This window comes from Spermophilus citellus, assembly GCF_964194105.1.
Source record: "Spermophilus citellus genome assembly, chromosome: 18".
NCBI lineage: Eukaryota > Metazoa > Chordata > Mammalia > Rodentia > Sciuridae > Spermophilus > Spermophilus citellus.
In genome coordinates, this window is record NC_138200.1 from 12,671,391 (window position 1) to 12,684,287 (window position 12,897).

Consider the following 12,897-nt stretch of genomic DNA (forward strand, 5'->3'; position numbering starts at 1 on the left):
CTCTGTTGATCAGTTTCAGTTAGTACAAATGACTCCATCTGTGTTTGTTCTTTTGGGCTCATTATGGGAGCCGAGTCCTATGCAATGGCTTCCAGAAGGTTTTATTTAAGAGGTTTTTTTGTTTTGTTTTGTTTTTGGTACCAGGTGTTGAACCCTTGGGTGCTTAACCACTGAGCAACATCTCCAGCTCTTTTTATTTTGAGACAGGGTCTCACTAGATTGCTTACAGTCTTGCTAAGTTGCTGAGGCTGGCCTTGAACTTGATCCTAATGCCTCAGCCTCATGAGCCACAGGGATTACAGAAGAGCACCCAGTCCAGAGCTCCCCAAAGTACCTTGTGAGTCTGTCAAAGAAGGCTCTGGAAGGGCTCTGTGAGACAGGAGGAGGGGGAGATGGGGCCTAATTTCCTTTCCTCTGGGATGACTGTGGTTTGTGACATCCATCCAGTGGTTGAGACTAGGAGGAGGAGGGGTCAGAGCAGGGCAAAGACACACTTTATTAATGGGCAGAAAGATCCTTTCTGTGCATGCAGAACCGAGGTCGGAGTGACCTGTGTCCTGAAGGTCAGGCAGGAAGTGTCCCATCGGGGCTGGTGTTCCAGGAACTGAGCATCGGCCTCCCCAGACACAGACTCCAGGATGCACTGACACAGGAGGGCCTGGCCCAGGTCCTGCTCCAGGTGACCAGGCCTGACTCTCTGCAGAAGGACCCATGTAGCACTTATGGGAACCCAGGATTGGCACCTCCTGTCTCACATGGAGGAGCTGGAGCCCTTCCTCTCCCATCCTGGACACCAGAGATGTTTGTGACGTGGCTCTGAGACACATGCCCCAGAGACTCAGCCTCTCCACACACCTCACAGGGGCACAGCCACACCAGGTTTGTCTAGAGGCACCTGGAGAAGGACCCAGGGAGTGTGCGGGGCAGGGCAGGGGGGCCCAGGCACTGTCCACAGAGCCAGGCTGGGCAGAGGCCCCCCCTCTTGGACAATGACCTAGGGACTTGTCCTTGGAAGGCAAGCAGCAGGGCCCAGGGCTTCCGTGTGTCCACTTCTCTCCGAGCTCTCTGTCTCAGGCCTTCTCTGGTGATGTGGTCAGTCCTGGGTGCTGGGGTGGGGGGAGGCTGAGGGACACAGTGAGCGCTCAGCTGGAGGGGCTGCCTGCTCATTCACCAGTCACCCACCTGGGTGGGAACACTGGGATGCCTCTGTCCTGAGTGTCCCTTGTCCTGTCACTTCTTGCTTTTTACTTTTTCTTTTAATTCAGAGCCAAGCACCAAACTCAGGGCACTGCACATGTTAGGTAAGTGCTTTTCCACTGAGCTAAATCCCCAAGCCCTGACCTGTAACTTCTCTGGAAAAACTCCCCCTTAGCCGGCTCTATGGGGCAATACCCACCACTATGCTCAGGGCAGGGACCTGAGGAGCCATTTGTTCCCTGGGAACAGGTGTGGACGTAGGTCACCATATCAGCTCTGTGCTTGAGGATCTGAAGCCTACAGTGAGGAGAGGGTCAACCCACCAGCCAGCTCCTCCAGGGACCCTCTATAGCTCCAGGGCATGGGGGACCTCTGCAGTTGTCCATGATGGTGCCCACCTGTGCCCAGCTCTCCCCCACAGGGTCACTGGCACATTAGAGCAGCTTCCTTCCAACTGGCCTCAGAGGTACACAGTTCCCAGAACTCTTAGGGAGAGAGAGAACCCATAGAGAGAGGCCTGGGCCTTGGGAGGACAGAGGCCAGGCCTGTGATGTGGTGGACGAAGGCTACTCCCTGGGTAGGGTCTGGTGTTTGCTGGTCCAGGAGGGCGAGGCCTGCAGGGGCTGGTCAGGCCTGGTGGTGGGTGCTCGGGGCTTTGGGGTTCATCCTTAGCAGGACTCAGCCTGGGCTTGAGTCCCCTAGCAGGTGTGCCAGGGAGCATCTTCCAGGGGGATGGTGAAGCCACATTGGGAGAGAGATCTTGTCCTCTCAGCCCCATCTCTCACTGGGTCTCAGCCCAGGTGCCCCTGTCCCTGCAGAACACCATCTCGCTCCACAGTGGAGAGGACACCTGTGAGACCTGCAAAGGGTGGGACCTGGGGTTGCACAGGACCTTAAGTCAAGAATAAGGTGTGTCAGGTCACGGTTCTGAGCATTTACTGACTCAATTCAAGTTCTCAGGAAATTCCACCTTTAGCAACTGTAAAAACATAAGTCCCTGAGAACTGCCGCATTACAGCAAAAAATATTCAACAGAGATGAATAATTAATAGGTAAGGCCAAATGTGGGTTATAATTCACTGCCAACTGAGTGTGTCACTCTTGCTGGAACTGACCATGTTGGGGACCTCCCATTTTACTCCCCTCCATCCTCCTGTCTGCTGGGGTCTATGCTGAGGGTGCTGTGGTCCTGGGACAGCTGCAGTCTCTGTGAATTGCAGAGTCTGGCTATTTAAGATCCACCTGATGGAGATTCCAGTGTCATCCGAGAGGCAGGTCCTGATCACAGAGAGTGGTGTTGTGTTGGCGGCTTGGTTGGAGGGTTCCCTGGGCTCTGCTCTGTCCTCCTCTGTGGAAGGGGCTTCGGCTTCAGACCTGCTGGGAAGCAGCGGGGCCAGGCCAGTCAGTGCTGCTGCCCAGCTCCTCTCCCAGCTCAGCCCCCTTCCAGTTCCCTTTCAGTGCCCCACGCCACACCTGGAGAGCCAGGCTGATGGGGACCCTGTCGCCTGAGAGAACTGGCTCACCCCAGCATGTGCCTCAGCTGTGTCCTAGATTAGGGCTTTCGGCACCCCACAGGCAACCCTTGGGGTCCCCATACCTGTGAGATGATTTCCTTTTATGATCCAGAGCCCAGTTTGGTGCTGAATCTTCCCCATGTTCTCAAGTGCTCTGGGAGGGAGATTTCCTCCCACCAGGACGGTGACAGCGTAACTCTGGAAAATGGAATGGGTCCCACTGAAGTATGACAGGTACCGGGACCCACCCTCTATCTCTGGTGTCACCCCCCAAGCCTCAGAGACCCAGACCCTAGTGTCTCAGGGAGAGCTCCAGGGCCCGTGGTGTAGGAGCATGTGACCTATTTCCTGGGAAGGGAGGATGGGGCAGGGGGAGGCCAGTGACCGTGGGCTCTCTGTACCTGGGGAAAGATCTGAGGGGGAGCTCCTCTCTCCATTTGTTGGAGCCCTAGCTCAGGCCTTCCCATGTCCCTGTGGGGGCCTCTGTCCTCTGCCTGCATTGTTCTCATGTGGTCACCTGCCTTTCCCCATGGGTGATGCCAGGAAGGAGGGGACTACATAAGGACGCGTGGCCTAGCAGGGTACTCCCAGGATCAGGAAGGATCGGTGGGAACAGAAGCTTGTGGGAGGGAGCCCACGGGGCCATTGGTGCCCAGGTGGCAATCAGGTGGCATCTCCACCTCCATCTCCAGCCAAAGCCATGCTCTTGTCCCCAAGAATCACCGCGGTGAGTGTTGGCTGTGAGTCCCATGTCGCCCCCTGGAGGTCATGAGGAGATTTGTGGTCAGTGTCAGAGACTGTAGCGGCAATGCTGCCCAGGGTCCCAATGGTGAGAACTGGCCCTGACCCTGGGCACAGGTGGCTCTGACCTACAGGCTGCAGGGTGGGTCCTGTTCAGTGCGGGTCCCAGGGTGCCTGGCACCAGTGTATGGTAAGTCCAGGGAGAGGAGAGGAGTTGTCCTGAGGACTCCTGCTCAGAGTCAGGAGAACTTTGCACCTGGCGATGGGCAGCCTCAGGAGGGTCCATCTGTCTCAAGGTTTCAAAGGGTGGTGTCTCCTGAAGATCATGACCCAGAGGGTGCACTGTTGGGAATCCCTGGGACGCCCTTGCCTTCTGACATTTGGATAGAGTGGTTTTCTGTTTACTTTCCCTTCTGAGAGTCGAAGGCATGTGGCAGGCTCTTCCTGTCTGCCTGGTCCCACATGTGACCAACCTGAGCACAGGTGACCCCTGCAGACCCCATCATGAGCACCTAAGGCTGGCAGTGAGCAGGGAGAGAGCTAGGAGGGCTGTCCCCTCTCTGTGAGATTCAGCAAAGATGGAGGGACCAAGTGGCTGCGGATTTTGGCTGAGGTGGGGCACAGGCAGGTTTGGGTCCCCTGACGGGGGTGGAGGGCACCCCAGGCAAAAGCAGCACCTGGTGTCACAGGGAGAGAGCAGCAAGGAGGTCGCTCTTCGGGCTGCAGCTGGCCTGGGGTGGTAAGTAGCCTAGGAGTGGCCTTCCTGCTGGATGGTGAGGCCAGGTGTGTTGTACGTGTCTGTCCCTCTCACAGGTGTGAGGAGGGATGGGCTGAGGGTGTCCTTGGCAGTGGAATTTCCTAGTGGCTTCTACCTCAGTGCCTGTCCCTGGAGAGGGTTAGGAGTGACCTGAAGCTGTGCTCGGGACAAAAATCTGCTGTGGCCTGCTGCCCTCAGGGAGAGAGGAGAGGGACCAGGGTGCTCCTGCATGCTGGAGCCTCAGCTGTCCCACCTGGTGAGTCTGCTCAGACACCTGCCTTGGGTGAGGATGTCAGAGCTGGTGGTTGTCACTGACCTGAAGCTGACATGTGTGGGGGCAGGTGTTCAGGAGCCCAGAGCACAAGGCACCTGTTGAGGGGAGGGTCACAAGGGCCTGTGCACCGTCACGAGGTAGGAATGGGAAGGACTGCTGGAGAGACAGCACCTTAACTCTGCCTGTTGTGACTTGAGGCTGTGTCCAGGGAAAAACAGTGGCTGCAGGGACAGGGTACATCTGGGGACTGCTCAGATGCAGAAGGTGAGGAGGACTCCACCCCGTCCATGTCAGGGAGGCTCCCCTGAGCTCACAGGAGACCCTTCCCCTAGGCAGTCTGGGAGGTGTGTGACCTGCAGGGACACTGCAGGGGCTGCACCTGAGTCCCTGGAGGGCCAGGGCTGGCTCTATAGGAGCAGAGTTCCTCCATGGATGGGACGAGATGGGAATGAGGAAGACGGGGTGACACACCCGGCTTGGAGGACTCTGCTTGGCTCAGGTTCCCAGGGGCTCACGTGTGGCTCAGGGAGCAGGATGCTGTGCTCAGGGGGAGCTCCAGCTGCTGTGGTTCCTGGATGGGCCCTGGGGCCAGAAGTGAGTTAAAAGTTCCCATCAAGTTTTAAGATGCAGCAGTGACCTGAGGCACAGGGGACTGTGTTCCTGTGCACACGCTGGAGCTTCGGAAGAATGCAGCTTCAGGACACCTTGATTCTGTTTTCTGAGCTACTGTGTGGGAGCCAGTCTGTGGCAGCAGCACCAGGAATCCAAGGCTAGAGAAGTCACCGTGTGTGAGCTGATGCTGTGTTCATGCAGGACGAGCCTCACTAGAACTGAGTCATGGGGGAATCTCCGAGGGTCTCTTCCTACTTCTCATCTCAGGACAGACAACTCTCTGGCATCAGTAGAGTGTCCTCTGATTTCCAGGAATGTAGTGGCCTGATTCACATGACCTACATGAGAAAGTCACCCTTCCCAGTCTTCAGGGAAAGAGTCAGAGCAGTGGCCCAGGTGTGTGGAGGAGGCTGCAGTGGACATCCTGGGCCCCAGGTCAGGGAGGAGATCCTCTGTCCCATCACCATGGAGCCTGGAGAGCCCCATGTGGGGAGCCCTGAGCCTCTGTCCTGGGTTCGGGAGTGTGGAGAGGAGACAGGTTCCAGAGAGACCAGGCAGGGCAGAGTGGAAGGTGGTGGGAGGGCAGGGCTGGAGCCTCGGACAGGGCCTGAGACCTTGTTCAGGGCCTGAGTCTGGGTCTGGCCCTGTCCCCTGATTACTGTGACAGTCCCATGTCCCAGCAGAGGTGAAGATGTCCTGAGTACTGGCCTTTGACTGGGAAAAAAATCAGTGGCCACAGCCAGCCACCCTGGGTCCCTGGAGCGTGAGGGCCACTGAGTGCTCTGCTGGCTGCAGGGCCTTGGGACCCTCCCCCTTCCCTGTGGACAGACCCGACCTTTGCCCTGGCTCCACCTCCCAGCTCCTGTCTCCCAGGAAGAGAAACCCTGAGGGAACAACTTAGAGACCATGATTCCCCCGCGTGACACAGGAGAGAGCTGACCTGGAACCTGAGGGGAGTGTCTGCCAAGAGACGTTCCCACAGGAACCAAAAGAGCGAAGGAGGGAAGGGGGTCTTTATTCAGCACCTTTCCAGGTGACCCACAGGGCTCTTCCCTCTCCCTGAAGCCCCTGCTCCTGGGCACAGGCAGCCTGTTTCTGGCCATTCAGAGCCCAGGGCAGCCTGTCTGGATCTCCAGGAACCCAGGGACCCGTAGCGCTTCAAGGTGCCAGAGTCTCCCAGGGCTCTGGTTTCATCACCCAAAGTCTGTGGTCCTAGTTGGACCCTCCCTCAGCCCATCTGGAGCCTTGTCTGGTGGGAACTAAGAAGCCACACCAGCTCTGTGGTCAACCCGGCAGTAGATGTCCACGTCAGGGTTTAGTAATTCCTAAAAAGAACAAAGAGGCTCTGACCCTGTGGCTTTCTGAGAACAGGAACCAGGGAGTCCTAGCCCCTGGCCCACCTGACTGCTCTGCCTCTGCCCCTGGCTGAGCTCAGAGGATCCTGTTCTCAGGCCCCTCCCTCTCTTACTCCACCCCCTAATCCTGTTTTGGCTGGTGTTTCCTGGAAAGCTCAGGAAGGTCTGATTATGGGTACCTCCTGGGTCCCCCTTAAATTGAGGGCTGGAATATGCATCACCACACTCACTTGGTAAATGGGAAGAGCAACTCTGTGACCAGGGACAGGGGCCTGGGCAGGGGAAGGAGAGTGGACATCAGTATCATCAAGGGACGGTCATCAAGGCTGAGACTCCAGGGAGCAGGAGATGGTGGTGCTTGAAGGTTCTGGTCTCTGACAGGCCAGAGGTACTTCCCTGTGTCTGCTTTAGACCTTCTCTCTCAGAAGTTACCAGCTCTGAGTCCTGAGCACTAGCCTCCACTTCAGGATAGACAGCCCAGTTCTGTCCACAGGTTGTCCCCCATCATTAACTCAGGGTGACTGATAGAAGATTTGAGCACCCCCTCTGTAGCTGCTGGCCTCAGGGGTCCCCTGAGACAGATGGAGAAAAGCAGGGTGGACTGAGGACAGAGTGAGGGTGGCCCTATCCCTGAGATGGCCCAATCTCTCTCCAGGGTCAGGCTAAGCTTGTCCTGGTCCCACATGAAAGGGGGTGTCTGTGCTGTGCTGGGGTTGACAGGCCCCTGCCCTGAGCCTGCTCAGCTGGGTCCCAGGTAGGTAGGGAGGTGGGGGACTTACCAGGGAGGTGACTCTGTAGGAGGAACTTGGCCTGGGGAAGAGACAAGAGTCAGCAGGAGGGTGTGAGGAGGGCTGTCCCTGCTGCAGGAGGGGCTGGGGGTCTTTAGAGTATCTGGGCAGACAGCATGTCCTCGGGGAGACCCTGTAGCCCTTTCAGTGGCCCAGGGAGCTAAGGAACCTGATGCCACAATTGTGGGCTGGCTTGACCAGTTGTGTCCGCTGACCTGAGTGTTTGATGACAGGGTTCTTGAAGCACCAGGAAAATGACTCTGAAGGGGTGAGTGACAGCAAGAGTGGATACTGAGGGGCAGGCCTAGGGGCTCCCAAGCCACACACTTGCTGAAGGGGCACTCACCAGGTCTTGATGCTGGGGTGTTGTGATTTCTGAGGCCATGCTGGACACCAACCCCAGGAAAGGTCAGGGTTAATCATGAAGGTGCAGGGACAGGTCATGAACTGGTTTCAGATAGGGGATGAGGAGGGTACCCCATTTCCAAGGAGGGTGTGAAACCTTCCTCTCTCCATCAGGTCTGTGTACCAGGGGGCCCAGGAGAGGGTAGGGGAGGAAAGGCCTTAAGTGGCCCCTCTGCCCAGGAACAGATGCAAATGTCCCTTCCAGATAGACTCAAGAGGATTTGGCTGTCTGACCCCAGAAAGGGACTGAGGGATTAGGATGAATTAAAGCAGGAGGGTTTGACTGAGTGGAAGGGTCCATGCCCTGGGGAGCGGGGAAGCAGGGTCACCATGTGGGCAGGACACTGCAGCAGCCACTTGCATCTTGACAATCCCTGATGGAACTAATGAGGTTAGAGACCTCACACTGATACTCCCCGGCATCCTCCTGTCTGACGGGGTCTATGCTGAGGGTCCTGTGGTCCGGGGACAGCTGCATCCTGTCTGTGAGCTGCAGAGTCTGGCTATTGAAGATCCACGTGATGGAGATTCCAGGGTCACCTGAGAGGCAGGTCATGGCCACAGAGTGTGGTTCTGTGTTGGTGGCTCTGAGGGAGGGCTGGGCCACAAGCCCTGTGGAAGAGCATCAGGAGGCTGACTGACAGCGGGCCTGAGGCCTGGGGCCCTGTCTGTCCTCAGAGACGTCTGCCTGTTCTCAGGGCCATCGTGATGTGGGTGAGGGGTCCAGAGGATGAGCTGGATGGTTGAGGCCATGGACAGTGGGTGAGGACCCAGAAATAAGATGCCCTTGTTATGATCTTGGGTCTGAAATGGTTCAAGTCTGTTCTGGGAAACTACAAAATATACTGCAATACGTTGACCTTGGACTACACAGCAACCTCCTCAGGTTCCTCATCTTTTTTTAAAAAAATTTTTAATTAGTTTTAAAGAGAGAGAGAGAATTTTTTAATATTCATTTTTTAATTTTTGGTGGACGCAACATTTTATATTATTTTATTTTATTTTTTTATATGGTGCTGAGGATCGAACTCAGCGCCCCGTGCTTGCCAGGTGAACACACTACTACTTGAGCCACATCCCCAGCCCAGGTTCCTCATCTTAAAATAGGAATTTGCTGAACATCCCTCTGACCCTAGATGACCCCAGGCAGACCCCAGACTTCTCCCCTTGATATCTCTCTGGGATCCAGATGGGAAACCTCTTCTCAGGCCCCAGGTCCAGCCACCTCATTATCAAGTGGATTTTCCCATGGACTCTTGTGTCTTATCTTCCAGAACTTCTGTGCTGGTCTTGGTGCATCTTGTGCTGCTCTAACAGAGCACCTGAGACTGGGTGGTTTATAAAGCTCACAGTTCTGGAGCCGGGAAGTTCAAGATCATGGGGCCGCATTGTTGAGGGCTCCTTGCTGCATCGTAACGGGGGAGGCCATCCTATGGTGAGAGAGCTCATGAGAGAGGAAGAGGGAAAGGGGCCTCATTCACCCTTTATCAGGAAGCTACATCTGCAGGACCTGGTCCCCTTCTGTGACAGCAGTATTTCTCCTTTCACAGGGACCCACGTCCTTCCTTAATGCCACACCTAAGATCCCTGCTGCACTGGAGTTCAGTAACCAATACATGTTTGTGGGGGGCACATTCCCACCACAGCAGTGATTCTATAAACGTTTGGTCTCCTTTTCTGGAACCTCTGCCATGTATGTTGGGCGGGGGAATTATCAGCCTGTCCACCTTGGATCCAGGCAGGATGTGCATGGAGTGGAGCAGACATGGGCTTTTTGTTCAGGGATCACTAAGGAGTGAAGATGCCCAGCCCAGTCCTCATGGCTCAGATGGTTGGATTCAGATGTAAAGCGTTTCTCAATTAATGCAGGAATGGACACTCTGGTCCTGGACCAGCTGTGTGATGGCAGGGGGACCTGGACATTCTGTTGAGAAGGGGATTTGTTTGTAGAGTGAAAATTGATTATCCTTCATTTGCTCTCACTCCCAGACCAGGCTGTGTCCCTCCAGCTGCCAGTGCCCTGAGCCATTGACTGTTCTCTGATGCACAGATGCCTAACAGGAGAGCAAACAGAGGATGTGCCTCTGATCTGCCACCCAAGGTCTGTGTGGCCTGATTCAGCAACTATGTTCCCTGTGCCTCAGTTTCCCTTTATTGGATACCTGGGAAGTGGTGTCTGGTTCACCATGTTGTCTATAAATCAACCTTGAAATACTCACAGTAACCTGACCTTGGTTTAGAGGAACTGCCCACAAAGAAAAAGCCCCTACTCTTATCTGCCTCCCAGTGAGAGCGCCCTGGGCTGGTCCCGGGAGGACCAGGAGCTCCAGGAGCATCTCTTTCCTCTGTTCCTCCCCTTGGGTGTTGGGGACCGCAAATCAAGTCAAGATGGCGCCTGGCAGTTTGCCAGGAGGAGTGGTCTGTAAGGCAATGCCACCGAGCCATTAAGTTGGTAGGGATTCCTTATTGGCTAACTGCTGTATCTAGATGATGCTCATTGAGTCAAGCTGTGTGTAATCAGTTGGGTATATATGCCTCTGCTGTTCTGCAATAAAGCGGCTCCTGCTACCTTGGGTGCTCGCTACCTTGAGTTCCCGCTTCAACCTTCAAGTTGCTTGTCACCTCCCGGTTATTTTGCCCAGCCGGACTGCGGCACTTGGGGACATGGACCTTCCTGTGGAGCCTCTTAGAAGTCCATCAGGGCACCTGATTGGCCTGAGGCACCTGTCCCTCTGTGATCACCACACCTAGTCCCAGGAGAAGGAGATGCCCAGGTGCCCTTGCCCAGATGTGGCTCCTGGGACTGTGCCCTGGCTGCTGACCACCTCCCGGAGCTACCAGATCAGGTGGCCAGTAAATCATTGCTCCCCATTGTCCTTCAGCAGGAAGCCAATCTCCAACTCTGATTACATGTCCTCAGGGTCACCTGGAGCTGGGACAGAGATCTGGGGCAGGAGCTTCCTGGGGCTGACCTTCTCTGTGAGGACTCCAGGGCCCTCAGGCCAGGGCTCACTTAGTCCTTCAGGGTCTTTCTCAGGAACAAGTTTCTGGGAAGGACACAGGGGCTGGGCTGAGACTGCTCTGCCTGGGCTGAGTCTCCCACCAGACCTCCCTTCTCTCCGCCATTGGATTCGGCAGAGGTGTCTGAAGTCTGTCTGCACTGTGTGTGTCCTGAGCTAAATGCTCCACTGTGGGGAATAATGCACAGGAGGAGGTAGGCAGAGTCCAAGTCTCAGGGTCTTGTGTGTGCAGTGGAGTTGACCCCTCCAATACCCAGTGTTGAGAGCCACAGCCAAAGGGGCCCCAGCAAACTTCCAGCTGCCAGCAAACTTCCAGCTGCCGGCTGATGATTGGCTCACAGCGGCCCCAGCAACATCTAGCTGATTGGCTCCTCTGCGGTGATGTTCATTGGGCTGTTTCCCTGCCCTTTCAGACCACGGAGCTGCTCATTGGGGGACTTCTTTGGCTCCGCCCACACAACCCAGCCAATTGGCCTCAAGAGCAGGAGGATTGTGGGAGATGGAGAGGCTGGTTGGGGTGAGAGGCTTGTGGGAAGCCGGTGGTGGCAGTTGGGCTCTGAGGGTTTTTTCCTGAGGAGCTGTTTTGTTTGGCGTGTGTAGTTCTAAAAGTAAAGTTAGTTTCTTTTGACAAGTGGCTCCTGAATTGTGCCCCGCCAGACTGTGGCAACCCAGAGGGCTGGGGCATCCCTCACCATGTACCCGGAACTCTCCAGTTGCTAATTCAACCCTAGCATTGGCAGTTACAGTTTGCAGGGTGTAGAATCCTGCATCGTTCTATGTCATTTTCTGTAAAATCAGGGACCCATTGGGGTATATTTTCCCCCCACCCCTGGATATAGGCCCTAGGATAGTCACTTGTCTGGATACCATGTATGATACAATTTTATGGCTGTTGTCTGCTGTTTTTCTTTTGAACCAGTAGTAGCCTATGAGATTCCGTGATGCATTGTGGACGAGTAGAAGAACGTCTGTCCCTTCAGCAGCATCGAAAGGCACTGGTTCAATAGTGAGCTGGGCAGTGGGGTGTGGGTTCCAGAAGGTTAACAGTGAGACTAGGAGGGAAGAGAGAGAAATCCATCAATACTGGGACCTTTGTATTGGGTGAAAAATGGCTTCCAGGTCCTCAGCAGGAGTCTTCATCCTCAGCTTTGGGGTGTATGTGCATGTGTGTCCGTGGGTCAAGGCCAGCAACATTACCTCCATTCCTTCAGGACCCTTGTACCTGTCATCCTCTCTTGGGAACACCTTTCCCAGGTGTCTGCAAGGCTGGCCTCTCAGAGCCCTCAGATCCCTGCCCACAGCCAGGGCACCTGGGCACCCGCCTCCCCTGACCACCTCCTTACAGACCCCAGGTCTTCCCTGTGGACATTTCCCTGCTCTCTGCCCTCCTAGATGTACACAGCACCTGGCCTCACCTGCAGATCTCCCTGCTGGCCTGGCCTCCTGCCCTCTAGAGAGGAAGCTCCAGGAGGCAGAGACTAGTCTGACCCTTGTTGTAGCCCAGGGCCTGGACCAGGCTCAGCCTCCTGTGGATGAGTGAAGCAGTGTCCCCGCCCTGAGGGTCCAGGTGTCTGTGAGCCAGTGTCTGAGGCTGGTGGCTGCAGACAATGTTCACTGCTCCAGTTGCCTTTCTATTTGGAGAGTGGCCCTGACAGAGCTGTTAACACCGATTTTCAAAATACAATGGCCCCTGGTGAGTAACTTGGGGAAGAGAACCCCTGAGCTTTCCATTCCCCTCATCAGCTCCAGGTCACTGAGAGTTTCCTGTTGGTGAGCTTCTGTCTGTCTTCTGTGTTCTCTTCCCGTAGGGTTCCCCATGAAGCCCTGTGTCCCCTGTGAGGGTCATGTCCTCCCCAGAGGGCACCAGAAAGACTCTGTGCTCCACCTCCCGCCTTCCTCAGGGAACGGTCCCCTCTTACCTGCCAGTAGGATCCCCTGCCAGGGGATGCCCCCTCTGCAGGAACAGGCTGAGGGGGGGCTGCATGGTCCCAGCTGTCACTCTGTCCCCCTCTGTGGGAGGAGCTTCACTGCAGACCCGATGGGAAGCCCAGGTGCCAGGCCAGTCAGCCCTGCTGCCCTGCTCCTCTCTGAGCTCAGCCTCCTCCCAGGGCAGGACCACTTTCCTGGGTCACAGGGCTGGGGGCGGGGTCTCTGTGGAGGAACCTCTCTGTCCCCTCCCTCTCAGTCCTGCCTCCTGTCCCTTCTGCTTTCCCTGTTGGGTTTCACTACTGCAT

At 55.9% G+C, this 12,897-nt stretch overlaps 1 protein-coding gene across 1 annotated transcript in view; it reads right to left on the bottom strand.

Moving 5' to 3' along the window:
• Window positions 1-7,968: 7,968 nt before the first annotated feature.
• LOC308637390 (cell adhesion molecule CEACAM21-like) overlaps window positions 7,969-12,897 on the bottom strand; it is a gene marked incomplete at both ends in the record, with an annotated part of 29,489 nt that continues 24,560 nt past the window's right edge. Inside the window, 3 exon segments of the mRNA XM_081273694.1 lie at window positions 7,969-8,255; window positions 11,356-11,437; window positions 11,441-11,492. Coding sequence (XP_081129820.1) covers window positions 7,969-8,255; window positions 11,356-11,437; window positions 11,441-11,492 — 421 coding nt within the window.